This window comes from Argentina silus (assembly GCF_951799395.1).
Source record: "Argentina silus genome assembly, chromosome: X".
Taxonomy (NCBI): domain Eukaryota; kingdom Metazoa; phylum Chordata; class Actinopteri; order Argentiniformes; family Argentinidae; genus Argentina; species Argentina silus.
Window position 1 is genome coordinate 20810495 of NC_139653.1, and position 27278 is coordinate 20837772.

The 27278-nt window shown below is 40.7% G+C and overlaps 1 protein-coding gene across 2 annotated transcripts; it reads right to left on the reverse strand.

Annotated features, from left to right (window-relative positions):
• Nucleotides 1-10209: 10209 nt before the first annotated feature.
• ggps1 (geranylgeranyl diphosphate synthase 1) lies at nt 10210-26936 on the reverse strand. Of its 2 annotated transcripts, none has more exons than XM_083695939.1 (4): nt 26671-26936; nt 25461-25561; nt 24717-24787; nt 10210-13031 (listed from the first exon to the last, which is right to left on the reverse strand). In XM_083695939.1, exons 2-4 carry the CDS (start codon nt 25531-25533, stop codon nt 12237-12239), a joined length of 939 nt encoding a protein of 312 aa, XP_083552065.1. In that variant the 5' UTR covers nt 25534-25561; nt 26671-26936; the 3' UTR covers nt 10210-12236. The 2 variants fall into 2 exon arrangements, with proteins under 2 accessions (XP_083552065.1, XP_083552066.1); XM_083695940.1 differs by having other exon boundaries at nt 25461-25564.
• Nucleotides 26937-27278: the final 342 nt, after the last annotated feature.

The following is a 27278-nucleotide window of genomic DNA, read 5'->3' on the forward strand; positions in this document are numbered from 1 at the left end:
TGTACAGGTTGCATGGTTTGGTTGATGTACATTCTGTGTTTGGGTGGTTGCTTTGGCAGATCTTGCAGATGATGGCTGTGCAGGCTGCGGCCAGATGGCCTAGTTGGCCACAGTTCCTGCATAGCTTGGGCATGCCATAGTAGTGGACGGTGCCCCTATTGTTCCACAGGTTGATGGTGCTGGGGATGTGTTGGTCTCCACCCACTCTGGTTGGGTCCAGTTTTAGATGTATCAGCCATTTCGTGGCCCCAGTCCAATTGGACTGTAACTACTTTGGATTCTGTGTCTGAAAGGGGGACTATATTTGTGTTATTATTGTGAATTTAACAAAAAATGATGTAGCAGGTGAGGGTTTTAAAAACTACTTCAAATGATTTTTGGGGCTCTTGTGGTTTCACCAGGAAAATTCCACAAAAACTCCACTCACACAAAAATATGGAAACATTTTGTGCAGTCATTTGATTGTTACAAGTTGTTGTAATGGCTTAAAAAAGGACACTTGGCTCTCTAGCCTTCCTAGACTCCCGCTGTCTTACACACGCGTAACGCGTTGCTAGGGAAAAGGCGCGAGAAAAACACGATCCTAGTAACGCAAAACTAGCAACGACAACTGTCAGTAACACTAATCTAAAACTGCGTGATAATTCGTCAGAAATGTATCCCCACGTGGGACTGGCATCATCTCCCTCGTCTCTCGCAAAACCAATAGTAAATCATGGGAGTGGCATATCTATTATACCTCTGGAATATACAAATAATCTCTGCTAAAACTATCACCGTCGTTAGGGACGCAGGTTTCGTTACTTGCGTCCAAATGCGTGGCCAAATATGATTGGCATGAATCCAAACGCCGCTTCTCGTGCCGAACAACTCCCCCTACTCGTGACAATGTTGAATATTGACGATGCTTTTAGACAAGGGTTAATACAAATCCGAAAATTGTGACATGAAAATAATGCTCTAAGTATGCATTTTGTGATAGTGTTGTCGTTTCTGCTCTGCGCTGAGAAATATAGGTTGTCAAGGGAACACGTCTACTGCGGCGTAGGAATATCATAATGAGTGATTTAACCGTGACATTATCGTTATTAAATCACAACTTCGAACGCCTCTTGGCCAATCACAATGCTTGTTTTTATCAACCTGTTCTATAATATTCAGCAACCAACCCCCTAGTTGAAAGTTATTTAAATTGTAAGTGTGCAAAGATATTGCTCATATCAATATTGATGCAGAAGATGGGAGCAAGAGGGACGCTCCCCCTCTCCACCTATTGAAATAGCTCCATTAGAGGTAAAAGCAGAATAATATTTTAAAAAAGCAGAATTTCCAAAAGGATACAGACATTGACATTCAATATGTCTGGTACTAGGTATATGGTTTTATAAGTTGAACATTCATAGCTACACATATTCCATTTATTGTAGAACAAGCACTCACGTAACTATGGTGTGTTAAACTCAAGCCAAGATATTTTGGTAACACTTTACATTGAGGTCACATTTGTAAAGGATTTATAAATGGTTTATAATTAGTTAATAAATCACTTATAATCAGTTTATAATTCAATTATAAAGCATTTACAAACTGTTATAAGTCATTCGTTTTGACTGATCGATATTCACTTGCTTGCCAATTAGGGAGCTTGCAATCAGGAGCCAGTTATTAATGCTTTATAAATGCACTTATAAATGCTTTCGAAAACTAACCCGGATGTGAAATAATGCAATATTATTTATCATTATTTATCATAGTGGTTGCACAGCTGGAAAATTGGATTTGCTATTTTTTACACCAGATGTGTGTAATTATGGATGTAATTACTCTTAATTAATGTCCTCCATCTACTTATGCCTCTATCCTACAATTACCACCATGACTACCCTCATTAGATATGGTTGAAACTGAGACCCTCCACTTGTTGATTCATTTCTTGTATGGCACGACCTCATTGGACTACAGTAATAGCAGACCAGTTCTCCAAGCCTCTCCGGGGACACTTTTATAATAATTGAAAACATAGAAAATGGATTAATTAACAACAACAATAATATTTCATGATTGTTTCATTTGTCTAATACTATAATAATATCTCTATAAAATATCTCTATAGTCCAGTGTGTGCCCTATGTTGTCTAAATGGTACAATAATGAAAGAGACATAATGCACAGGCAACGCTGTGCTAAGAATCATAGTCTAAAGCAATGATGGTCAACATCTGTAGGTTTGGGTTTAATGGCTGCTACAATATACAGGTCACTGTCTGTTACAGCGGGATATATGGTTACAATTCAGCATTACTAGTGTTTAAACTGTTTATAGGGCAGTACTCTTATTTTAGAGTGAAAAATAACAACTATTTTGAAGGACTTTCAAAAAACATCATGAACGCAGAACTGGGTTTGACAGCTCTTGTCAAGTATCAGAACTAGTGAACCCAAGTGCAGCACACAGAGTCGGGACACAGGTATAAAATAATATAGATATTTAATAAGGAACAAAACAGGGAAAGGGTAACGAGGCGACTGGGTAGGCAGGTGGGCAGGGCAGGCAGAGCAGACGGGACAGGAGGGCTGGGCAGGCAGGGCAGGCAGGGGAGGCAGGGCAGGCAGGCGAGTAGATCAGGCAGCGGTCAGTACACTAGAAGGCAGTCCAGAGACAGGCAGATAATCCGATAGAGGGTTTTCAGGCGGAGGTCGAAGCACGATAAGGCAGTCCTAAGAAAAGCAGATAATCCGGCAGGGGTTAGGCAAAAACACAGTTCAAAAACACACAGAGTCAAAAACCAGGAAAAACAACAGGCGTGAAATTGCTGGGACGTATAGGGGTAAGCACTATAATGAACTGTCAGGGAATTAATGCAAAACCAGAGTATAAAACACAGAAGGGTGATGAGGAGACGAGCCGCAGGTGTGTAGATGATGGCGTTACTATCGACAGCCACGCCCACACCAAAACACCCAGGCTGGGAAGAGGGAGAGAGACTGACACTGGCTAGGTGGAAGTGGAGGGCATGACAGCTCTCTCGTGTTGCTATCTTTACTTATTATTAGGTGGGCTTGCTTAAGCAATGTTCACAGCCCTCCTTGCTTAGCAAGTCCAACTATTGTTCTTCGACATACTTATTAGGTGGGCTTGCTTAAGCTTGTCCAACTGTTATCCTTCAACATACTTACAGTTAGGTCCGAAAATATTTGGACAGTGACACAATTTTCATAATTTTGGTTCTGTATGCCACCAAAATGGATTTGAAATGAAACAATCGAGATGCAATTGAAGTGCAGACTTTCAGCTTTAATTCAAGGGGTTGAACAAAAATATTGTATGAAACGTTTAGGAATTGCAGCCATTTTTATACACAGTCCTCTATTTTCTGTAGCTCAAATGTAATTGGACAAATTAACAATCATAAATAAAATGTTCATTTTTAATACTTTGTCGAGAATCCTTTGCAGGCAATGACTGCCTGAAGTCTGGAATCCATGGACATCACCAAATGCTGGGTTTCCTCCTTTGTGACGCTTTGCCAGGCCTTTACTGCAGCTGTCTTCAGTTGTTTGTTCGTGGGTCTTTCTGCCTTTAGTTTTGTCTTCAGCAAGTGAAATGCATGCTCGATCAGGTTGAGATCAGGTGGTTGACTCGGCCATTGCAGAATATTCCACTTCTTTGCCTTAAAAAACTCCTGGGTTGCTTTTGCCGTATGTTTTGGGTCATTGTCCATCTGTACTGTGAAGCGCCGTTCAATCAACTTTGCTGAATTTGGCTGAATCTGAGCAGACAGTATAACACTTCAGAATTCATCCGGCTGCTTCTGTCTTCTGTCACATCATCAATAAACACTAGCGACCCAGTGCCACTGGAAGCCATGCATGCCCATGCCATCACACTACCTCCACCATGTTTTATAGATGATGTGGTACGCTTCCGATCATGAGCAGTTCCAAGCTTTCTCCATACATTTTTCATCATTCTGGTACAGGTTGATCTTAGTTTCATCTGTCCAAAGAATGCTGTTCCAGAACTGGGCTGGCCTTTTTATATGTTTTTTTGGCAAAGTCTATTCTGGCCTTTCTATTCTTAAGGCTTATGAATGGTTTGCACCTTGTGGTGAACCCTCTGTATTTGCTCTCATGAAGTCTTCTCTTTATGGTAGACTTGGATAATGATGTGCCTACCTCCTGGACAGTGTTCTCCACTTGGCTGGATGTTGTGAAGGGGTTTTTCTTACCATGTAAAGGATCCTGCAATCATCCATCACTGTTGTCTTCTGTGGACGTTCAGGCCTTTTTGTGTTGCTGAGCTCACCAGTGCATTCTTCTTTTCTCAGAATGTACCAGACTGTTGATTTGGCCACTCCTAATGTTGCCGCTATCTCTCTGATGGATTATTTTGTTTTTGCAGTTTGTTTTTGGCCTGTTTCACTTGTATTGAGAGTTCCTTTGACCTCATGTTGTGTGTTAACAGCAACAGATTCCAATGCCACACTTGGAATCAACTCAGACCTTTTCCCTGCTTAATTGATAAAGAAATAACAAAGGAATAGCCCACACCTGTCCATGAAACAGCTTTTGAGTCAATTGTCCAATTACTTTTGGTCCCTTGAAAAAGAGGGGGCTACATATTAAAGAGCTGTAATTGCTAAACCCTTCCTCCAATTTGGATGTGAATACCCTCACATTAAAGCTGAGTATCTGCACTTTAAGCCCATATTCATATATAACTGTAACTTGAATATGTTTTGGTAAACAGCTAAAATAACAAAAAATTTGAGTCCAAATATATATGAACCTAACTATATTATTATTATTATTCCAATTCTTCCACCTGCTACTCCTCCTACAACTTTTCAGCTATTCACACCAATCCAACTTTAAAACGTGCAGAGAGGTCTAACTCGTGTTGCTATGACTTTTGGTTTTGATAGCTATTAAACTTTTTAAATGTTACAAACTTGAAAGTGCATTTTTTAACATGGAGGTCTATGAAAACGAAAATATAAACTTTTTGAACCACTTACACCTTTTAAGCTATTAACACCATTTCAACTGTAAGAAGTGCCAAAATCAAATTATCAACTCTGATAAAAGCTTTTTGATACCGATAAAGCTTTTTAAACTATTATGCTTTTTGTAACTCCAAAACCTCTCATTCGGTTAACGTGGTGGAATGTTGATTTAGGCCAACATTCTGTGAGCTTCTTTGTTACTGCAACTGCCATGGAACTTTCAGGGCTCTTAAATGAAAACAACAAGAGGCCTGCAAAACACATTATTGGAATGATTACACAACAATGCACTCTCTTTGCTACCAGTTCTACCCCACTGAAGCCACTTTCAACCACTTAACCAACCAACTCTACCACTCTCAACCACTCAACCAACCAACCCTCTACCCACTCCACTGAACTATCCCAGACTCATCCTATCTATCTATCTATCTATGACCTTCTAACATACTATCTATCTAACATTCTATCTTTCTAACCTTATATCTACCTAAATCTTCAACTACCTAGCATCATCCTTTCTTCCTTCACCAGTCACTACTGCTTCACTCAGTATAACCCACACTGGTTAACCTCTTAATTATTTTGATCTTTCTATACCTCCCCTCTCTCATCTATCCATCTATCCATTAACCCTGATGAAAGCTTTCTGATACCTATTAAACTTTTTAAACTATTAAGCTTTTTGTATCTCCAAAAACTCTCATCCTGTTAACCAACCAAATCTACCACTCTCAACCACAGCCAACCAACTCTCTACCCACTCCACTGAGCTACCCCATGCTCATCCTATCTATCTATCTATCTATCTATCTATCTATCTATCTATCTATCTATCTATCTAACATTCTATCGATGACCTTCTAACATATCATACCATATCATTCCAACCATATATCCATCTAACCTTTTAACTACCCAGCCATCATCTTTTCACCAGTCACTACTCCTTCACTCATAATAACCCATGTGGATTAACCTCTTAATTGTTTTAATCTTTCTATACCTCCCCTCCCTCATCTATCCATCTTCTCTTTCATCTATCCATTCATCCATCTAGTCAACCAACCTAACCAACCTATCTCACTTTCATTCAACTACCCAGAAGATCTTCATTAACCCTGATAAGAGCAATCTGATACCTATTAAACCTTTTAAACTATTAAGCCATTTGTAACTCCAAAAACTCTCATTAACTCTCGTTAACTAACCAACTCTGCCACCACTTCACTGAAGTAACCCTAGCTCAATCATCTATCTATCTATCTATCTATCTATCTATCTATCTATCTATCTATCTATCTATCTATCTATCTAACATTCTATCCATCCATCCATCCAACCAACCAACCAACCAACCAAACAATCTCTAACTTTATCCGATACCATAATATGACTATCTCACTTTCTTTCAACTACCCAGCAAATATATATATCGAAACATTTTTAAACCTTTTCCATTACCAAAATAAGACTTTGCAAGCCCATCAAGTTTCTTCTGGAAATTCTTTTCTTCCATCTGCTACTCCTCTTACAACTTTTAAGCTATTCACACTATTTCAACTGTAAAATGTGCCAACAACTCCGAATCATGAACTCTTATAAAAAGCTTTTTGATACGCATTAAACTTTTTAAACTGTTAAGCTTTGTGTAACTCCAAAAACTCTCATGCAACTCTACCACTCTCTACCACTCAACCAACCAACTCTCTACCCACTCCCTGGCTCATTCTAACTATCTATCTATCTATCTATCTATCTATCTATCTATCTATCTATCTATCTATCTATCTATCTATCTATCTACCTAACATTCTATCCATGACCTTCTAACATACACTACTGCTTCACTCAGTATCACCCATACCAATTAATTGTTTTGATCTTTCTATACCTCCCCTCTCTCATCTATCAATCCTCTTTCATCTATCCATGATGATTACACAACAGTGCACTCTCTTGGCTACCAGTTCTACCCCATTGAAACCACTCTCAATCACTTAACCAACCAACTCTACCACTCTCAACCCACAACCAACCAACCCTCTACCCACTCCACTGAACTAGCTCATATCTATCTATCTATCTATCTATCTATCTATCTATCTATCTATCTATCTATCTATCTATCTATCTATCTATTAATCTAACCTCTCATCTATCTAACCTTCTGTCATTATTCTATCTTTCCATCTATCTAACTTTCTCTCATCTATCTATCTATCTATCTATCTATCTATCTATCTATCTATCTACCTTTGACATTAAAGTAAACACTTTACATTAAGGTCATATTTGTAAAGAGTTTATAAATTGTTTATAATGAATTAATTAATAAATCACTTACAACCAGTTTATTATTCAATTATAAACCATTTACAAACATTTATAACTTAGTTTATATTGTTCGATATTCACTTGGTGCTTGCCAAATAGGGAGCTTGCAATCAAGAGCCAGTTATTTATGCTTTAAAAATGCTTTAAAAACCAACCCTGATGTGAAATCATGCAAAAGTATTTGCAATGGTTGCACAGTGATTGCACAGTTGGTAAAGTTATTTCCTGAATTGTGGGGATGATTCGGCTGGCACCAAACCGATTCAACACATCTTTACATTCAGTACAACATGAAGATCTCCCAAAGTACAGTACAACTGTCACCATGTTTTTTTAACCATGGTCCTTGAAATCCTGATGTCCTTGTCAATACATTCCTCATTTAAACATGTCCACCGTGCAGGTTCACAGATTTTATTTGTTGATATATCTATCCACTACTTTCCCCTTCTCTGTTGTGTGGTTAGTGCTCTGAGCTGGTTTGGGTATATCAGTGAGTAGAGCACATTGATAATTAAGTCACATGAGTACTCTTCTATCCTGTGTACTTATGGAGAAAACCTATAACTGATTAAATGCCACACCTTTAACCATTTATTAATGAGTTATCAACATCTGTAACTGATCAAATGTGACCTTAATGTAAAGTGTAACACTGTTAACCATTTATTAATGAGTTGCCAACATTATTGAGTGACAAACATTTGTAACTAAGGATGTGCAACTACAGTATAACATCTAAAATAAGGCACTCCAAGTGAAGCAGCCTCACCTTTTATAAGCAATTATGAACAGTAATGCATGTTTATAGGGGACATCAAGTAAAGTAATCCAGCATTGCATGATTCATAATAAGTAGTCATAAACGAATAATTTACATCAAATCAAATCAAATTTTATTTATCACTTATATCGCATACAGTTGTAATTGACAGTGAAACGTTCTGGGATCTTGCTGCACACTCAACAACAGTAGTCAGCAACAATCAACAATTCAACAATAAGTAATAAAAAGTTACAAAAAGTGACAATAAAGTGACAATTGTTTATTCATGCTTGTCAATACTATAGTAACGATAGAGATGGCATTCACTTTTAACAAAACATAACCCAATAAGAAACTGCAGCAAGGCTACTGGCCTGCTGCGGAATGAAAATACTTAAGTTAATAAAGTTTGAAAGGTACGTTTCACATTGGCATGAATTCACACGCTTGCTACAGGTGATACTGGCTAACTAGCTACTACCTAGCCTCATTTGGCATTTTAGCTAACTAGTGCGCAACACCAGTGGCCCCACACAGCATATGACAAACTGTGCACTACACTCGTGTGGAGCTAGCTAGGTAGCGCTGCGTTAGCCAGTCATGACAGTATCAACTAGCATATAGCTAGCTAGCTTGTGTAGCTAGTTAGTAGCATCACCTTTGAAGTAAGTTGCTAGCGCTATGTGATTTACATCTTTCTCTTTTTCTTCGAGGCAGCAGCTGGCCATAGCCTACTGATCATTTGTAGATGTTTTATATTATTTCAAAGTTTTGAACAAATAGGCTACTGAGTAAATTTAAGTGAAACAATTTGTTTAAGCACTGTATTAGGTAGCAACAACAATCAAGTCTCCACTCCACTTTGAAGGCCGATATACTGCACTTACAAGAGGACACCTTAGTAAAAGTGCACTGTTGGTAGGCTACTGTACCGTTATAATGACATTGGTGTGTGTGGTAACTCTAAAATGGTCATGACAAGTAGAGGTTTGATTGGGGCCACAAAATTAACAAATGCGCGCGTGTGTATGAGTGAGTGTATACAGACAGGGTCATGACCCTAAAACAGCTATCTGGCACTGTGATCGAAACATACATGCAGATAGCAACATTCTGCACTGCAATTTCAGGAGGGTGTTTGATTTATATTGCAGTGTGTCCTGGATGGAGGTAAGAGTCCTGTGACATACATTTTACTGTTCAATACTGACATCAAAATTGGCTGAGGATGTCATCTAGATTTCCATGAGTCAAGAGTGAACTTCCTCTATTCAGGATGCCCTGCTGTGCAAATCAGACACTTCTGAAACTGCAGTGCAAAAAGCTGATAAGCAAAGGATTCAATCCTATCCATAGACTCATGTTGACAGTTACAGATAAGGGGGGAGGTACTTTAATAAATAAATAGGTGCTTGGGTCATTTGGAATATACAGTAAGTGGCAAGAAATTGAACAACGTTGTTTCTAATATTTCGTTTGGCTACCCTAGTGACAATGTTGGCATTTGGTGAACCAAAGCAAATGTCTAATTTGCACAGTAGATGGTGCTATTGATCTGTATGATGAAACTGGTTGCTGAGACACTATAATAATGAAAGTTTCACTACTAGCATCCAGATTAATAACTAGCAAACAGATACTGTTTTTGGCTGCAGTTAAAAAACTCTCAAATTCTTGACAGCACAGCTTTTCTTCAACAAGATTTTATTTCATAAATTCAAATTTGTAACATTACCATATGCACTGTACATAATCAACGTACAAATGTAATAAAATAGAATACATGCTCCTATGATACATTGTTACAGTTTTTTTTATAAACACCTGGAGCCACTAAGCATCGATTTAAACCTACACCAGATGTATTGGATACCGGGACCTAATAGAGGTACACTTCATAAATTGTAGCAAATGGTGGCTAAACATCAATAAAACAGTATCCCATTCCTGTTTCACATCAAACTATACTTAATTACATGTATATTGATTCAGTAACAAAAACAGTAGCAAAGGACTATTCCATATCAATGGCACTCTGGCAGTATCATATTCTGCAATGCAATGGCATATTCTAACACCTCTTTTGACATATAGGCAGCTTTAAAAAAAAAAAAAAAAAAAAAAAAACAGCATTCAGTTACCACTGAAGCGGGAACCAATTTCCATTTGGTGTTTGAATAGAAAAACACATTTGTATGCACAAGGCTTTGTACTGTAGCTTCAATGCCATCTCTGGTTTAATTGTTCAAGTTTCTATAGAGACTGTCCTTTTTCCCTCTGAAATGTCATGTGCTGTGAGTGAACATCTTGCCCTTTTGTCTTACCCTAAAAAAGCATTGTTCTAATTTTGTCTATTGAGTTCTATAAAGACTTACAGTTGGCAGCAGTGTCATATTTCATACATCAATTACAGATATTCAGACAATTGGTTGGAGCAAAGATATGTATACAATGGTCTCTGGAGAACCAATGATTATATACTGCTTAGGGGTGTATTCCAAAATACAATTTGGTGGTGTATTCCATAAAGATAAGTAATGTTTCATTGATGCATGTGCATTTGTATAATACTACTGTATATGTGGCTGTGTGTGTGGCAGGTTGAGGCATACAGTGCCTATAGAAAGTCATCATACCCCTTTGAAATAGTTACTATATTTGTCGTACAGCCTGAAATCAAAACCCCTTAAAAAAAAAATCTTTTTCCAGCTTTATGTACAAATTTAGCCATACAACATCAAACTAATGAAAAAAAGGCGACAGTTCTGAAAATTTATTAAAAAATGAGAAACAAGAATAACAGGGTTGGAAAAGTCATCAGTCCCCTGATTTAATACTTTGTAGAGCCACCTTTTGCTGCAATTACAGCTATCAATCTGTTTGGATATGTCTCTACTAGCTTTGCACACCTAGATTGGAGAATATTTGCCCATTCTTCCTTGCAGAATTGTTCGAGTTCAGTCAAATTCCGTGGTGAGCGGCGATGGACTGCTCTCTTCAAGTCCATCCACAGATTTTCTATCAGATTTAAGTCAGGGCTCTGACTTGGCCACTCAAGGACATTCACCTTTCTATCCTTAAGCCACTGCGTTGTTCTTTTGGCGGTATGTTTAGGATCGTTGTCGTGTTGGAAGGTGAATGACCTGCCCATCTTCAGCTGTCTAGCAGAGGGACGCAGGTTGTCCTCAAGAATTTGGGTGTGCTTGGCAGCATCCATTTTCCCTTCAATCCTGACCAATTGCCCAGTCCCCGCTGAAGAGAAACATCCCCACAACATAATGTTGCCACCACCATGCTTCACAGTAGGTATGGTGTGCTGTGTTTGGTTTTCGCCAAACATAGCGCTTGGAGTTCAGTCCAAAAAGTTCAATCTTAGTCTCGTCTGACCATAAAACCTTTTTCCACATGGCAACAGAATCTTCCAGGTGTGTTTTTGCATAGTACAAACGAGACTGAGTGTGGCACTTTTTCAGAAAAGGCTTCTTTCTTGCTACCCTGCCATACAGGCCAGCTTTGTGTAAAGCTTGTGAGATTGTTGTCACATGCACAGACAGACCAGTCCCTGCCATAAAGACTTGTAAGTCCTTCAAAGTTGCCTTTGGCCTCTTGGTAGCTTCTCTGATCAATGTCCTCCTGGCTCGGTCATCCAGTTTGGACGGACGGCCTGATCTAGGCAAGGTGTTGGTGGTGCCATACGCCTTCCACTTCTTAATGATGCTCTGAAAGGTACTCAGAGGGATAGCTTTACGCCTTCGAAATCTTTTTGTAGCCTTCACCTAACTTGTGCCTTCCTACAACTTTATCCCGGAGGCCTTTTGAAAGTACTTTTCCATGTCAGGTGGGGGGCAATCAGCCTGGTGTTTGATCTGGAAGTTGATTGGTTGCACCTGAGCAAGTTTATAATGGTATACTCTAAGGGGCTGATCACTTAACCAAACCAGGTATTTCACGAATTAATTTTTAATAATTGTCCAGAATTTATTTTCACTTTGATGATGGGGGTTATAATGTGTACATACAGCTCAAAAAAATTACATTTGATTTATTTTAATTTCCAGGGTGTAATGTGACAAAAGGTAAAGATTTCACAGGGTATGATGACTTTCTATTAGGCACTGTACATGAGGTCAGTGTTCTTTGTGACTAGTCTCAGGCCCTGACTCTGCCTCAGGCTCTTGGTACATGCGGCTGAGCTGCTTCACCAGGCCCTCTAGCTCAGGGTTTCCCCCCAGGTCATTGATAAGGCGGTAAGCCTCAGCCTCCAGGTCACGCAGGGTTTGCCTGGTGTAGGCAAATGAGCCCACCTTCTCCAGGTAGTCCACACAATAGCGCTTGATGTCTACGTTCTCTGTGCGCTGCCGCAGGATGTTCTGAACCTGGGTGCTCTCTGGAAAAGACCAGATGGCATGGATGGTTGGGAAGGAGAACTTGCCCTCTGTCAGGTCCTCACAGAAGCTCTTGTTCTCGCTGTACTCACGAGAGTTCAGGTTTGCGTAGTCATCCCGGATCTGGAAGAAGAGCCCCAGGGTATCCAGGAGGGGCTTGAGGTCACGGTCCCATGCAGAGAAGAGCTGCATGAGGCCTACAGCCAGGCCAAACAGGCCCCCAGTCTTCTGGAGAACCATAGTGCGGTACTCCTGTTCAGTGGGACAGGTGTAGGTGTCCCTCCAGTGGATGTCCAAGCCCTGTCCCCGGTGCAGCTCCAGCAACTGGCGGGTGAATACCCTGACGGCTTCTGGGTGCTCCAGGGTCAGCACCTTCTCCAGCCCCAGGAAATACACATAGTTTGCTGAGTTGATGACAGAGGGGACCCCGTAGATGCTATGGGCCACTGGGAAACCTCGCCGCAGCTTGGAGCTGTCCTCGATGTCATCTATCAACAGACTTGCATTGTGCAGCATTTCTGTCACCTCGATGACCACCTTCACACAGACAGAGGAGAAAGTAAATGGTATTAATACTCATTCTGTGTGCAAAGAGAAGTTACAATCAACCAATTAATTGAATGCAAATCACAACAAAACTTGCAATTCACTTTGCAATTTGTTTACAACTGTGAACCTGTAATTGAACGAACTGCTGCTGCTATTATTCTTTTTGTTTCAAAAAGGCAGTAATGCTGAGTCAAGAATATGCAATTAGCCAGTAGATGGAGCCAAGTGCAAAGGCTGCACTGTCTCAGGAGGGAGTGTCTTTGTACTGAGAGCAATTTTACTCTGCAGGCAGACTCTTCTAAAGACAAGGACAGCTGATCCCTGCGAGGACAGAGTCTGAAATGAAACTGGCTGGAGGTTCAGACAGGCACTGTCTGCTGGGGTTTCATCCAGCCTGTGCTTGAACCCAGACGGGCAGATTTACATGTCTAACTGGGAGCACATGGAGGGGGTAACTATGGGAGGGGGTGGTGGGGTTGGGTGATGTAGTCAAAAGTTAGATTAATTAGAAGTGACACTACACTTCCCCCCCCCCCCGCCCCAGGGCCTGCTTTCTCAGCATGTTGAATCAGTCATAATATGACCCATCATCATCCCCCACACATCATACCACCTACAAACTAGAGATCAAACACACACACACACACTCACACTCTTTTGGGAAGCTGAGAATGTGAAAGACTTTTGCAATATGTCCACTGGGGTAGTAGTCAGGTGTCCATAATCCTGAGCAGGGCATGTCAGAGGGCCTTGACATACGCCGACTAGAGTGGCATAATGGTGCAGGCTTTAGAAGACAAGTGGTGTGCCTTGGTAATGAAAGCTGTTTGTGTGGGGCTGGGGAGCACAAAGAGAGGTTCAGTGGGCCAGGCAGGAGGCCAAGGCTCAGGCAGTTCAGCCGTTTATCCTCCAAACACAACCTTTCCCTCAGCAGTGCCTGGGTTCTTAGTCACTATGCCACCTCACTGAGCCACTCAGAGGGGGCAGAGAGCAGACAGGCCACACCACAGTCCAAAAAATGGAAAAGGTAGGACTAGATCTACATAAATGAAAAGCTGGAGGTCAGTAGAGAGGATTGTCAATTGAGAAAGAGGATATTATATTATAGCCTAATGTTTTTCATCCTGCCTTGGGGTGCGATTATCTTTTTTTTTTTTTACAAACATTAGAATGAGGGCTTAGAACATTCAAACACTCTCACCTTGTCAGATGAGAAGAAATAATGTGAAGATTACATTTACAATATTGCCCAGAGTAACAAAGTTAAAAAAAAACAACCAAAAAACAACAACAACAGTACTATCCCTTCAAAACAAAACCACCTTGTACTTTCCCAGACAAGAGTTCTTGGTAGACACCAATTATTTTATATCAGGGCTGCATAACTTGATAACTTGGAGCTTGAGTTTCTGCAGGCTTTTATTGTTCTGAAGACTTCATTGATTACTGAAGGTTATTGCCTGGCAAATTCATTTTGAGAAGGCATAGAGTCCTGCACTCAATATATGAATGCAAACAACATCAAGCAGCCGAGCCAGACAGTACCTGGCATAAACTTGTCTTACTTCAGGTCTGAGGCAGTGGCTGCAACAGGAAAACCTGCCAGTAGCACTTTTTAAACATTACTCTGACAGCTACAGAGAGAGACAGTGGTTCCCTGAGACTAAATTATACTCCTCTTTACATTCTCATCCTTTCTGTGTCTCAGAGGCACCTATGTAGGTAGAACCACAAAAACTTCTCCTTGACCAGTGAGGGCAGCCTCATTCCCTGTACAAGCCTAAAATCAACCAGATGGAGCCAGCAAACCTCTGCTGTTACTGAAGTCCAAACAGGGTTTCCACATGTTTCAAGAAATCATTTTCCAGGACATTTTACAATAAATAATACAGAGACATTTCTCACTGAATAGTGAAACACACAATTAGCCTACTATCAATGGCTGGCTGCCACACAGCACAGGTTGGTGCTAATCAATCTGTAAATCTAAATCAATAAACCCATTTTCAAATAGCAATATTGACCCACCCTTTATTTTACTACTTTAATATCGTTACCAAGTTTGGTGTTCTGTAATTGTATTTCATGCAATTCTACAGTTCTCAGCAGCATTTTAAGCACCAGTTTGCTTGCTTCCGATCCACAACACTGGGAAACCTCCGCTATCCTGCGTCAATTAGTGCTATGTACCAATGCCATGTATTTCACATTGAGAGAGCAGAGTCAGGCGTGCACAAGATTCACACTGAAGTGCTGAATGGGGCTCATTGAGTAAGCATATAGGCACTCTTGCGCAAATATGAATTAAACGTTGTTTATCTTTTTTAAAGCCCATGGCATCTTTTGATTATGCTGCTTTGGCTACACAGGAATTACTTAAGTGAAGACTGCACAGACTATCCCCTGCAAGGAATTACAATAAAATAAGAAGGCCTAATGGGCTGATAGAAACAGAGACTTTCCGAAATGATGTGTAGGCTTATACTGACCAAATGTACACAATTAGGGTTAACGTAGGCCTAGTTTAACCTCCGCCACTAGGTAAACATTTCTGAGCAAATGAAACTGATATTTTCTAATGACAGTAAGTATCGTTGGTCGCCAATGACATCGTTGTTAAAAGCAAGTGAAAACGTTATGTTCCTCAGTTAATGCTGCGTCTCGGCGATATTTTTGGCGCATTTTGACATGAATAAACGCAAGTCGGTTCCAATCCAGCGCCACCTTGTTCAAAATCATGGGGAGAACTCTGCATGCCATGGACTAAATTGTTTTAATGACTTTTACACTTCTTTCCAATCCTCTATCCTGATCTCTCTGTTTATTAGTAGGTAACCGTTGCGTACTGGTAAACTTCACCCGTTGTGGTAACCTATACCACTGCGGCTCAGCGTGTGCGGCGCGCCAACTGCAGTTCTGCTGATCCAATCGGTTACCCGAATTTTATGATGACCATAGCCTAGGTTCAGTACAGAGGTCAAGTAGCCACAGCCACACATTGGCTATGTTCTAAAATACGTTCGTGCACTCTATCTAGACTCTAGATTCTAGAGCGTATACCAAGAACTCTATACGCTATAGATAGAGTGCAAGTGTAGCAGGTATGAAATTCGAGAAGTGAAGTTCGACAACATAGAATTACATGTATTGCACCAAAGGCAATATAGTTCACGTTCCTTCTACTGTATGTACATTGCTATATAGGCAATCGGATTTTTATCTAATATAAAATGGGTTGTATCGTTGAACATCGTTGTTAAAAACGAAAGCAAGTGTTGATGTTCCTCAGTGAATTCAGCGTTTTAGCTGTATTTTTGGTGCATTTTAACAGTTTGGTTGTGCAAAAATCCTGGGGAGAATAGAGGATGTCGTTGATCTTAAGTCATCTTAAGCAGCAGATGTCTACAGATGGAGGTTCCCTCACCTCTCCCCTCAGACTGCTCCATATGAATATGGAAGCAACACATATGTGTTTTCTGATTAAGAATGAATACCCAAATGAATCAGATGTCAGTGAACCAGTCACTGGTTGTATCTGGGGGCATGGTTTCCACAGCGGCGACTGCCTGGCAGCGGCTTGTTAATGATGACAGCCAGCTCGCTCAGTCTGCATGATGGGTTCAGCGAGAGTTTACGGCCAAATAAACTGTGCCGCTGCCGCAAAGAGACAGATAGAGGGGGGAGGAAGCTCTTTGAAATGAGTGAGCTGTGTAAGCGCTCTGCTGTTGAGCACCTCAATCGACATCATAGTGACAAAAAAGGAATACTGGATGTAGTTAACATGCCAGATTTTTGTGAGCTTTATGCCCCAACCAACCACACAGGCAAGGCCACATACAGTACAACTTTTGGTCATATTGGCCTATGTAGTGCATTTTATTTAACTTGTATTTATCCAGAGAATACACACTGAGACCAAGGTCGCTTTTGTGGGTGTGCACTGTGCACATATAAATACAATTTAAAAACAACACATTGAATATACAACAGTAAAATACAACATACAATAATTAATCAAAACATGAGCATGTCTCTGTGAGCTGGTCCCTAACCAAGGACTTAAAACGACTGTGTGGGACCAAGTCTACCCTGAAGATCGTTTCCAGTCACTAGGAGCACAGTCGCTAAAAGCAGTTTTTCCTAATTCCATAGGACTGGGTTGGGCGATAATGGCCTAAATTTCATATCACAATATTTTCCACTCTGAACGATAACGATATGATATCACAATATACATATATTTTTTGCTGAAACACATTTTATGAGCCCTGCAAAGTTCATAGATGACAGAGATTGCTTTTAACCTGTTAAAACCAGAGAAAATGAGACATGGGACAATGTACACTTGTGAATCTTTTTATTATGCATATAATCTTGCAAATAATTTAACTTTTTGACCCTCAAAAATTAAAGTGCAGGATAAAAGTGCCAAAATGCAGGACTAACAGTTTGCTACAGAGGACCTTTTTCCTACATAGGCCCCACAACGTTTTTTCAAGTCAGCCAGGAACAACATTAAAACAAATCCAAAAATGCAGGGTAGATCATTTGTTGTGAATTAAACAAGAAAATGGGTAGTTCCACTTTAGGGACGCTTACTCCCACATGTTTCAATAACAAAAAAACATATCACCCAGTCATGTGTGAATACTAGTTCCATCTCTCACAGGTTGTGTGCTAGAAAAACTAGCCTATCAACAGTCTCCGGTTTCAGTGTTGACCTGTGGCATGTGACAATGTTGCCACCAGTGCTAAATGCCCTCTCTGAGGGAGAATGTGGCAGGGAAGCATAAGTACTTCTTTGCCAGACAGCTAACATGGGAAATTAGCTTTGTGGACCCTCCACTATTCAAGTGGGTCTGTCTCACTATCAGCAGGCAGGGGGTACAGGTAGCGATCCAGCTCAGACTCAATGGCCTGTCTCTCTCTTGAAGAAGCTACCGAGGGTCTTCTTGGGCTTCTTTGCTGCTACTGGTGTAGCTGCAGCTTCTCCCTCCGTCTCTCTCTGGACTTCTGCCCTCACAGTAGTATCTCCCTATCCTACGGATGTGGTCTTCCCTGGCAGTAGTGTTTCTATCTCAGACACCACTCTCGACTTAATCTCTTGCACCTTCTCATCACTTAAGTTGGTCTTCTTGAACCTGAGGTCAAAGAATGATGCCATGTCTAGAAGGTCAACTGTTACTTGGTCTTCATATTTGTCATTGAGGTATTCAAGAATCTCAGCCTACATTTCTTTGGTTAAATCTGTTTTGGTGCCTTTAGGAATCACTGTATCCCTATTGAAAAGGTTGAGAATAGGTTTCAGGTACGAAACACTCACATACTCCTCCCCTGATAAGGCATCAGTGAAGATCTGGGGGTTTCAGAGCTGCGCTGACAGACTCAAGGACCTGGATGTCCTGCCAGGTGGGCACCAGGTGCCGTGTCTTCTTGTCTGCGGCGAGGACCTGAGCGACAGCCTTTTCTTGCTCAATAAATCTGTCGATTATGTTCAGTCGAGATCACCACCTTGTCAGGGACTCTGTGACCAGTTTGTGTGGGGGCAGGTTCTGTTCACTTTGCGTATTCGTCAGGGCTGTCTGCTTTTTCCAGGAGAGACCCGGAGGCAACCAAATTGATAGTTAGTTTTGACAGTTCCGGCCACGACAGCATTGGTGGAGAGGTCATTCTCTGCACTTAAGCAAATCAACCATGTCCTCTTTGGCCCTGCTCTCCATTGACAAACAAAGATGGGCTAAGAGACAGGACTTCTACAACGCGGTGATCAAAATCTTCACAGAGAAGGATAGGCGCATGGACTTTATCTTCAAATAAAGTACCGGTAAGTAAACAAACACACACACTGTTGTCTGTTTGCCATTTCTGATGTTGGCCTACTCATAGCCTTAGGAGTGGAATTTGCATTGTGTTCGGCTGCTTATGGTTATTAATGTTATTGGTGGGCCGACACCATACTGCTCACTCATAGCCTTATGGGTGAGTTTGCGTTGATGTGTTGTGTTTATTATTGCTGCGCCGGAGCCAGCAATGTCGTCTTCCAGCTGTAGTCTATACAGCTGACAACTGTATGGAGTGTGGGTGGTTGGGCAATGATGCTGCATCATTTCTCTCTCTCCTCTCTTATAATCCATTGCAGCCTATCAGTAGGCCTAATCATTTAAATTTAGCTTGATGCGTGTTGCTTCTGATATGCATGCACCGTGCTCCGCTGTTGCCAGTCATAAAGTTGCTGTGTGCATCAAAACACCTCTCTGATTTGCCACTCTCTACCCAGACTGAGACCCCACCGCACGTTACTGCTTCTTTTGCAGTCACAGGCCGCCAACATAGCTTGTAGACGATAGTGTCTTGGTTGAAGTTGGATATTTTGAATCCAAAACAGTTCTAAATTACAGACAAAGCCCCTTTTTTCTGAACTAATTGTTTGTCCTTATCATCAGCAGCCCCAATTGCACAAGCACCTTCGACGTTTTCACTCATTTTAAATGCTTCTTTAAACTCTTCTGGTAGCCAAGCTACAGTAGCAACCCGTGGCAGATGCACATGACTGTTGGTGGGCGTGGTGCAAGGGGGCAAAGGGTAGAGACTCGCGTATAGCTTGACAACACAATTTTGAGTATATTACAAATTATAAAACAATATACACTCACCAGCCACTTTATTAGGTACACCTGTTCAACTGCTCGGTAACGCAAATATCTAATGGTGTGGGGGATATTTTCTTGGCACACTTTGGGCCCCTTAGTACCAAGTGAGCATCGTTTAAACACCACAGCCTACCTGAGTATTGTTGTTGACCATGTCCATCCCTTTATGACCACAGTGTACCCATCTTCTGATGGCTACTTCCAGCAGGATAACGTGCCATTTCACAAAGCTCACATCATCTCAAACTGGTTTCTTGAACATGACAATGAGTTCACTGTACTCCAATGGCCTCCACAGTCACCAGATCTCAATCCAATAGAGCTCCTTTGGGATGTGGTGGAACGGGAGATTCGCATCATGGATGTGCAGCCGACAAATCTGCAGCAATGATGCTATCATGTCAATATGGACCAAAATCTCTGAGGAATGTTTCCAGCACCTTGTTGAATCTATGCCACAAAGAATTAAGGCAGTTCTGAAGGCAAAAGGGGGTCCAACCCGGTACTAGCAAGGTGTACCTAATAAAGTGGCCGGTGAGTGTAATTTCAAAGTTGTAATCTGTAGTTTTGGGGATAATTTTTTTTATTGTAGAACTACCATTCTGCTAATATATTGAAGAAAGATTCAGAAAATGTGCTACATCATGATATCCGTAATATGGCAAAATCCATATCACGGCACAACGTGATACCAGTATTCACTTTCATACCGGTATATCGCCCACCCCTACATAGGACATTAAAAAGAAGCAAGCTCTGAGAGCATGTCTGATCACCACTGGGTCACCATAAAAGCAATGATGTGATGTAAAATGGGAGTTAAAAGAACTGACATCGCCCCACTGACGAAGCCCTTCTCGACGTCAAAAGACTCCCAACCCAGACTGATACAAATGAGAATTCTGGGTGTGGAAACTATCCCTAGAAATAGAGTAATAGAGTATAGTGGTTTAAGAACGGAGACTGCCACGTGCATGTAAATTGAGTTGAGGACAGGGAGGAGTGTCATCTGGACAGTCTGCCATCTATTCTCAAAGATGAAGCAGGACTATACAAAAAAATAAAATAATCTAAAATTCTTGATAAATTTCTCACATGCGTTTCAAAGGACAGTTTATCAACAATTCTGATACTTAACCAGGTACTTATAATAAGGAACTTGGTCAATTTGGGCTCCCTTCAGGGTACAAATATGCACATCACTGAAAAACAAACTTAGTTTTATCCTCATTCAGCACCAGCCGAAGATCAACAAGTGATTTTTTAATAGAATCAAAACGATGCTGAAGGTCAACAATGGCATGCTGAGCTGACGGGGCACAGGAGTAAACAACAGTATGTTATGGAAAATACATTGACTATTTTCAGGTTATACACTTTCATATGACTGATACAACTTGTGTAACTACTGTGATTACATTTTCTCTTGCCACACCTCTAAAGTTCTATAGCCATTGTTCTGAGAAGCACTGTATGATTTACCATATGAACAGCGGTGATTTCAAAGGGAGTGGTGAGGGAGCGCAGTAATGGGGGAACAGACATCTTGTCGATAGGTGTGAAATGTTGAACGCCGATTGATCAGTAAGTAAGTCTCCCCATTGTTCATTCTCTCCCGCCCCCTCTCACGTAAACACAAACCCATCAGCCGATAGCCTTGGCGGAGCCTACCATTATGTTTAAACTGTATAAAGGACAACCCTGATAATCGTCTCTTCAGACTTGTGCTGAACGGACCCCCGGATCTACGCTGGGCTGCTGTTATGCTCTTGTCTCTTGTCTGCAAGCAATAAATACCGGACTCAGATATTGTGGCTACTCAGGACTTGTTTCTTGATTCTTACCTCCGAAGAGCTGAAGTACAGAGTGGTAAATCCTAGACTTCCACCACAAGTAGCATTAGCATAAAGAGGTAATTTACAATATTGTTCAAGGACAAACCAACCAATCATAAGCTGACTGATCCAAACCAACTGCAGATAACCTAATAGGAAGGCATGATCAACAGTATCAAGGCCTTAGAGAGCTCAATATAGAGGGCTGCACAATGGTAGGCTGTTTCTTATCCAGAGAGATCACAATGTCATTAATATCTAGAGAAGCAGCAGAGATGGTGCCATGTCCAGTCCTAAAACCCTGACTGGTGCGCATTTAAAATGCAATTTATTGTTAAAAAGGAACTGCATCAGAGAATTGATTAGGGACTCCAATATTTTAACTAAAAATGAAAGCCTCGCGATAGGGCGATAATTATTCAAATTTGAGAATGCATATGGAGGTATGTGCATTTCATTCTGAACCCAAACTTGTGATTTGTTGGGAGGGTGTCCCGTTCTGTATTAGATCCTCCCCTGAAGATTTTCGTTAGTGAACTTTCAAAAGTTGATTATTTTTTCACATAGACTTCTATTGAGGAACATATCTAATGTAACACTGACATTGAGGTAATGGTAAGGAGCATAAGGTGAGATGGTTAGGATTATCCACTGTACTGTCATCGTTCAAGGCACATTCCTCTCATACATGCATGCCTGAATTGTTCATCATGTGGGGCATATTATTGCACTTGAAGATGAAAGGAGCACATTAGCAGCATGCACTGGGCCCAGTGTATTCTCTGAGCTCCATGATGAGTTAGAGTTACTGACTTTTTCTCCCTGGAGAGGATTCATAAAACATTCACGACAAAGAGAGACCTGTTGAACAATAGAGTTAATGCAATCTGACAGGTTCAGCACTTCATCTGACACAGGGCTGGGGCTACCATTAAGTAACCTGAATGCCAAATGCTGTTAATTCAGCAGCAGTATGCTCTCCTTAGGGAATACTGAAGAGGGTCCTCCTCAGTGAAGAAATACACATCTTAAGTGGTTAATTAAAAGGCAAGGAAGAAGTATCAATGCATCAGCCATTGTACAAATATTGGGAAAATCTCTCCTTTTTCAGTCTAATAGAATTCTAGAATTTCTGAAACACTCAACATCCCTTCAGACAGCAGGACATGTAGAGTAATTGACAGTGAGGCATGTGAGGAAAGTAAAACAGCGTTGCTTGCTTTGAATCTTAAATAGCAACTTCAGGCAAATTGAAGGGAATAAGGGATGTAAAATTCAGAAAATCCCAAAACACTGGATTTCTAAGAACTTAGCTATAAAAATGTTCCAAGAGGAATTACAAGAATTCATGTGTATAATTTGAGGCCATCTGTGCATGGTACTCTTGCTTCCACTCAAGTAATACTATGCCAAACCCTCTAGGCAACAACTCGATTTGGGGGAAAATAATTCTGCAAATGGCCTACGATGTGATGAGTTAAGTGTCATAATCTATTAGAATTGATTTTGCACCCTCTAAAATGACATAGTGGAAGAATAGGAGGGAGAGAAATAGATGAAAAATGCTAAGGGGTGGTGGGGGGTTAAAGCTAAAGCTGGTGCTCACAGTACTGGTGCTGTTGATGCTCGAGTGTGGTCATATCCATGGGGACAGAGGACTGACAGGATGAGGGGATGTGAAAATATGTAGCCTACTGGGAGTGCTGAAACAGAAAAGCCTTGGAGTCCCTCCTATGCAAACTCAACAGTCTTGTTACTGACTTGCATAGCTCTCCCTTCCTCAACAGTCATTTGAACTGCCTGCGGGCAGTTTATAACAGTTAAAAAGCAGTTGGACTATAGGCAATATACTGTTGAATTTACGAAGCAACAATTTGCATAATTCAGCTTATAAAATTAATTACTTGTTTATCTAAAACTAGTTGCTAGGTAATGTAATGGCCGCCATTAACTTGCTAAGTTTAGTTTTTAACACCATGTTAACTAATATTTGCAAAGCTGGAAGATGGACGAATTTGGAAATTAGCCTACACAATGTTTGAAAAACGCATCTCACTCACTCTCTCCAAACAGTGAAACAATGGACTGCCTATTAACACATCCACAATGCAGTCTCTGTATGAAAATAAAGCAAACTGAAATAGTGCCTCAAATACTGCACAGTTGTAAGTTACTAGAGACTTGTACAGGGAAAATAAGCTCAGAGAGAAAACAAACAGCTATAGCAGGGACATGTTGAATCAATGTCACCCTTCAAAACAACTGTAAACAAGCAAAGCTTTCATCATCTCCTTGCAGGGGAGCCACAACCATCACAGTGCTGTTGGTGGACTACTACAAGACCACAAACAACAAATTAGTCTTAATAAGATTTTAGGCAAAAACAAACAAACAACTGAAGATGACTGCAGTACAGGCATGGCAGAGCATCACCAGAGAAGATAACCAGCGTCTGGTGGGGTCAATGGGTCGCATGCAATTATGCAATTATTGCATGCAAAGGACTGTTGACCAAATACTAAATATGGGTGTCTCAATTTGGACATTAAATGAATCTGTGCCATTACTTTTGGTGCCCTGAAATAGGGGGACTATATATAAAAAGTGTTGTAATTTCCAGTACGGATTGATGAGCCAATCGTTGTTTTGTATATCAGATGCGATGCCATGGTATTGGGACATTAAAAATCTGTTCCCAACTGTCTTGAATTGTATACGTCAATGTTTTCAAAGTTTTTGAGCTGAAGTGGAACTGATACATTTTACAGTTTAAATTATTAATTTATGACTTTTAATGTGTGGCAGACAGACTAATTAATTTCCTTCAAGACATAAAATGTTAAGTTTTATGAAGATGAGAAGTGTGTAGCCGATGATAGCTACCACTGCAAGCCAAGGCTACCACTATAAAGGACCAAGCCATTCACAAGATCAGACAACATCCCTGTGCTGTGTCCCTGATCGTAATGAGGTAGGCCTACGTTCTCACTGTTTCTGTGGTTGTAATCATTGAGGAGGAGGGTAATGGATTTTTACAAGTACAAGGGGAGGGTCATGCGTAAAACCTTGAGTTGGACCCCTCCCTCAGTAATTATTAGGATAGGATATCATTTCCACTGTCCATTGGTCTGATCTGTCACTACAAGAACTTTGAATGAGGAGCCTCATTGAAATGGCCAGGTCCTTACCTGAAGTTTGTCCTCAGGAACATTGAGCCAGTGGTTAAATGCTTGGGAGAGTTTTGTCCTAACCTGTTTTCCTGTGGAAAGAGATCAAGAACAAAAGATGCATAATGATGAACCATTAGGATTTACAAAAATAATGTACAGTAGCTGGTCCACACTCAAAACAAGAGATTTAAGGTTTATTTAATTTAAGGTTTCTTTAGTTCTTTAGTTTCTTTAGTTCTTCTAACAAAGTCAATGGGCTGGGATGATGAAACCTACCCATTGAATCAGAATGTGATATCTGGGTTCTAAATTTAGCAACGTCCAAAGAGGATGAAAAAAAATGGAGAGAATGTTACTAAAAAAAAGTAGGTCGCATAACATTACGCCCAATTGATGCTACTCATAACAGGGAACCCTGGTGTTGCCCTCTAGAGATGCTACTCATAACAGGGAACCCTGGTGTTGCCCTCTAGAGATGTGCTTTTAAAGAGACAACGCCATCTCTCAACATGGCTAAAAATAACACAAATCTGTGCAAGGTTCTTTTTTTTGTTTGGAAAGCATCTGTGCCTATTTGGGAGGTTATATGGAGACCCACCATATCAGGGCAAGAACTGCAACTGTATTGCGCGTTAATGAAAAACATCATATATCAACACTCATACAAAATAAAAACTGCTGTCTCCTGACAGCATGTGGGTTTGGATAGAGTGTGTGTGCCAGCAAGCAGCACCATTCATTGCAATCATCAAAGGGACTAACCTGGCAGCTGCAGCAAATACTTGTATGGTTCCCAAAGAATTCGCTCAGAGGCTGCTTCCGTGTCACAATCCATTGCTTGTAGTATCCACAAATCAATGAATCTGCTGGAGGATAGAGTATGTAAATACATAAACAGGATAAACAGGATTACAACAAATAATGGTTGACATCTTACTTCAAAGTATGCCTCAACAGATTTACTCCTCCCAAAACCATGTTGAGACCAGGCTTTCCTAGTTCAGAAACCCTAGGGAATTCCTTTGCAGAAAGTAGCTACAGAGGGGAGGAAACCCATTTGAAATTAATGAGGCCTCATAACACATTGAACCAATCAAATACCTTGCTTGGTTGAATAAAAAAAAAACTGAATTCTGTTTTTCCTTCAGGTTTTCTTGCGTTTTCTTCAATGTTTGAAGCTAGCATAGGCAACAACTCTGTGCAAAATAGTCCCACCCGGTCGTAAAAGATGAAGCACATAATACAACAAGCAACCATTCTATGGGCATGTGGGGGGAAGGTACTTGGAATGTAACATCCAATGACATTTCTAGCACATTCTCCCATTGCTCCGTCCAGTTCAATCAAAGCCAGAATGGCTCATCAATCTGTCTCTCATTAATTTACCTTGTTTGCTTTTATAAATGTGCAGTGTTGTTTGATGCACGTGCCCTCAAGAAAACCAGTGAGGTATTACTAGGCCTATCTTTTAACAACATCTGAATGGAAAATGAGAGCATAGCTCAAATTCTACAACGATCATAAACAGTAGCAGACAATCGTTATATTACTTCAATAGAAAATGAAGAGCAAAAAAGCTATTCAACACCTGTTTAGAAGAGATCATTGGAAGGAATATCGATAGAAAGATCCTGGGAGATCAGCTTTACTTATGTTAAGGTCTGACTCGTGTCAAAGGAAGGAAACTCTTTTAACAACACTGTATCAGGCGAAGGACAAAGGTGGAATAGTCAGAGCTTCTTGCCAGGCTGTTTATCGACACGTGCAAAACGACAATATTTGATTGGCCAGTTATGAAAAAGGCCAATCATACATGCCATGGGATAGAAACACAATGAACATTATCATTATTACTATCATTATATTATTTATCATTAATTACTATTTAATAAATAAATGGTTTGTTTACGGTTTGTTTAAAAAGACTACTATTACACTTGATACTGGTTGTACTAGCTACAGCTCCACCCACCTTCAAAGCGACGACTCCACGAGCACTTCCGTATTCCCTTTCCTATGCTTTTTTTGTTTGCATTAGCAAGCAAGTCGATAAGCTTTCCGGTCAATGTATTCCCCAAATATTTATGAGATCGTCATTGGTCTGATAGAACTTACGAATTGCCGCAAAATAACTACCACTGCCATCAAAAATTGAATATGACTTCTCCAAGCCTCAACATGACGCTGACACAGCGAAGAATGTTGAGCCAGAATGACATGGCTGAAACGCTATGCACAGTCGCAACTACTGCTAACTACATACGCCATGGCTTCTTCACAGAGCAAGCGCAAAAGTAGGTGGGGCAACAACCATCCATTTCTGAGTACGCCTATTGCGATCAGAACTGTGGGAGTTGCAGTTTAGCAGCGTACCTTGTCTCGTCTCTTAACAGCCAATGCAGTGTGTAAATAACGTCTTTATGATTACATCTCCCAGCTACCCTTGCCTTAGTGTTTCCATGGCGTCATTAAAATATAATGATATTTTCTATAACAGACCAGCCAATAATACGAAGTAAAGGGCGTCGACTCAAACATGCTGTCCAATGAGCAAACATAGTGATGATTGTGGGTGGTTTT

What these genes read in the sequence shown, in the direction of transcription:
- ggps1 (XM_083695939.1), bottom strand. Translation starts at nt 25,533, where the DNA reads ATGGATTGTGACACGGAAGCAGCCTCTGAGCGAATTCTTTGGGAACCA. An exon ending in GTATTTGCTGCAGCTGCCAG is followed by an intron (nt 24,788 to 25,460) that starts GTTAGTCCCTTT and finishes CTCTTTCCACAG; the next exon opens with GAAAACAGGTTAGGACAAAA. An exon ending in TTCCTGAGGACAAACTTCAG is followed by an intron (nt 13,032 to 24,716) that starts GTAAGGACCTGG and finishes GTCTGTGTGAAG; the next exon opens with GTGGTCATCGAGGTGACAGA.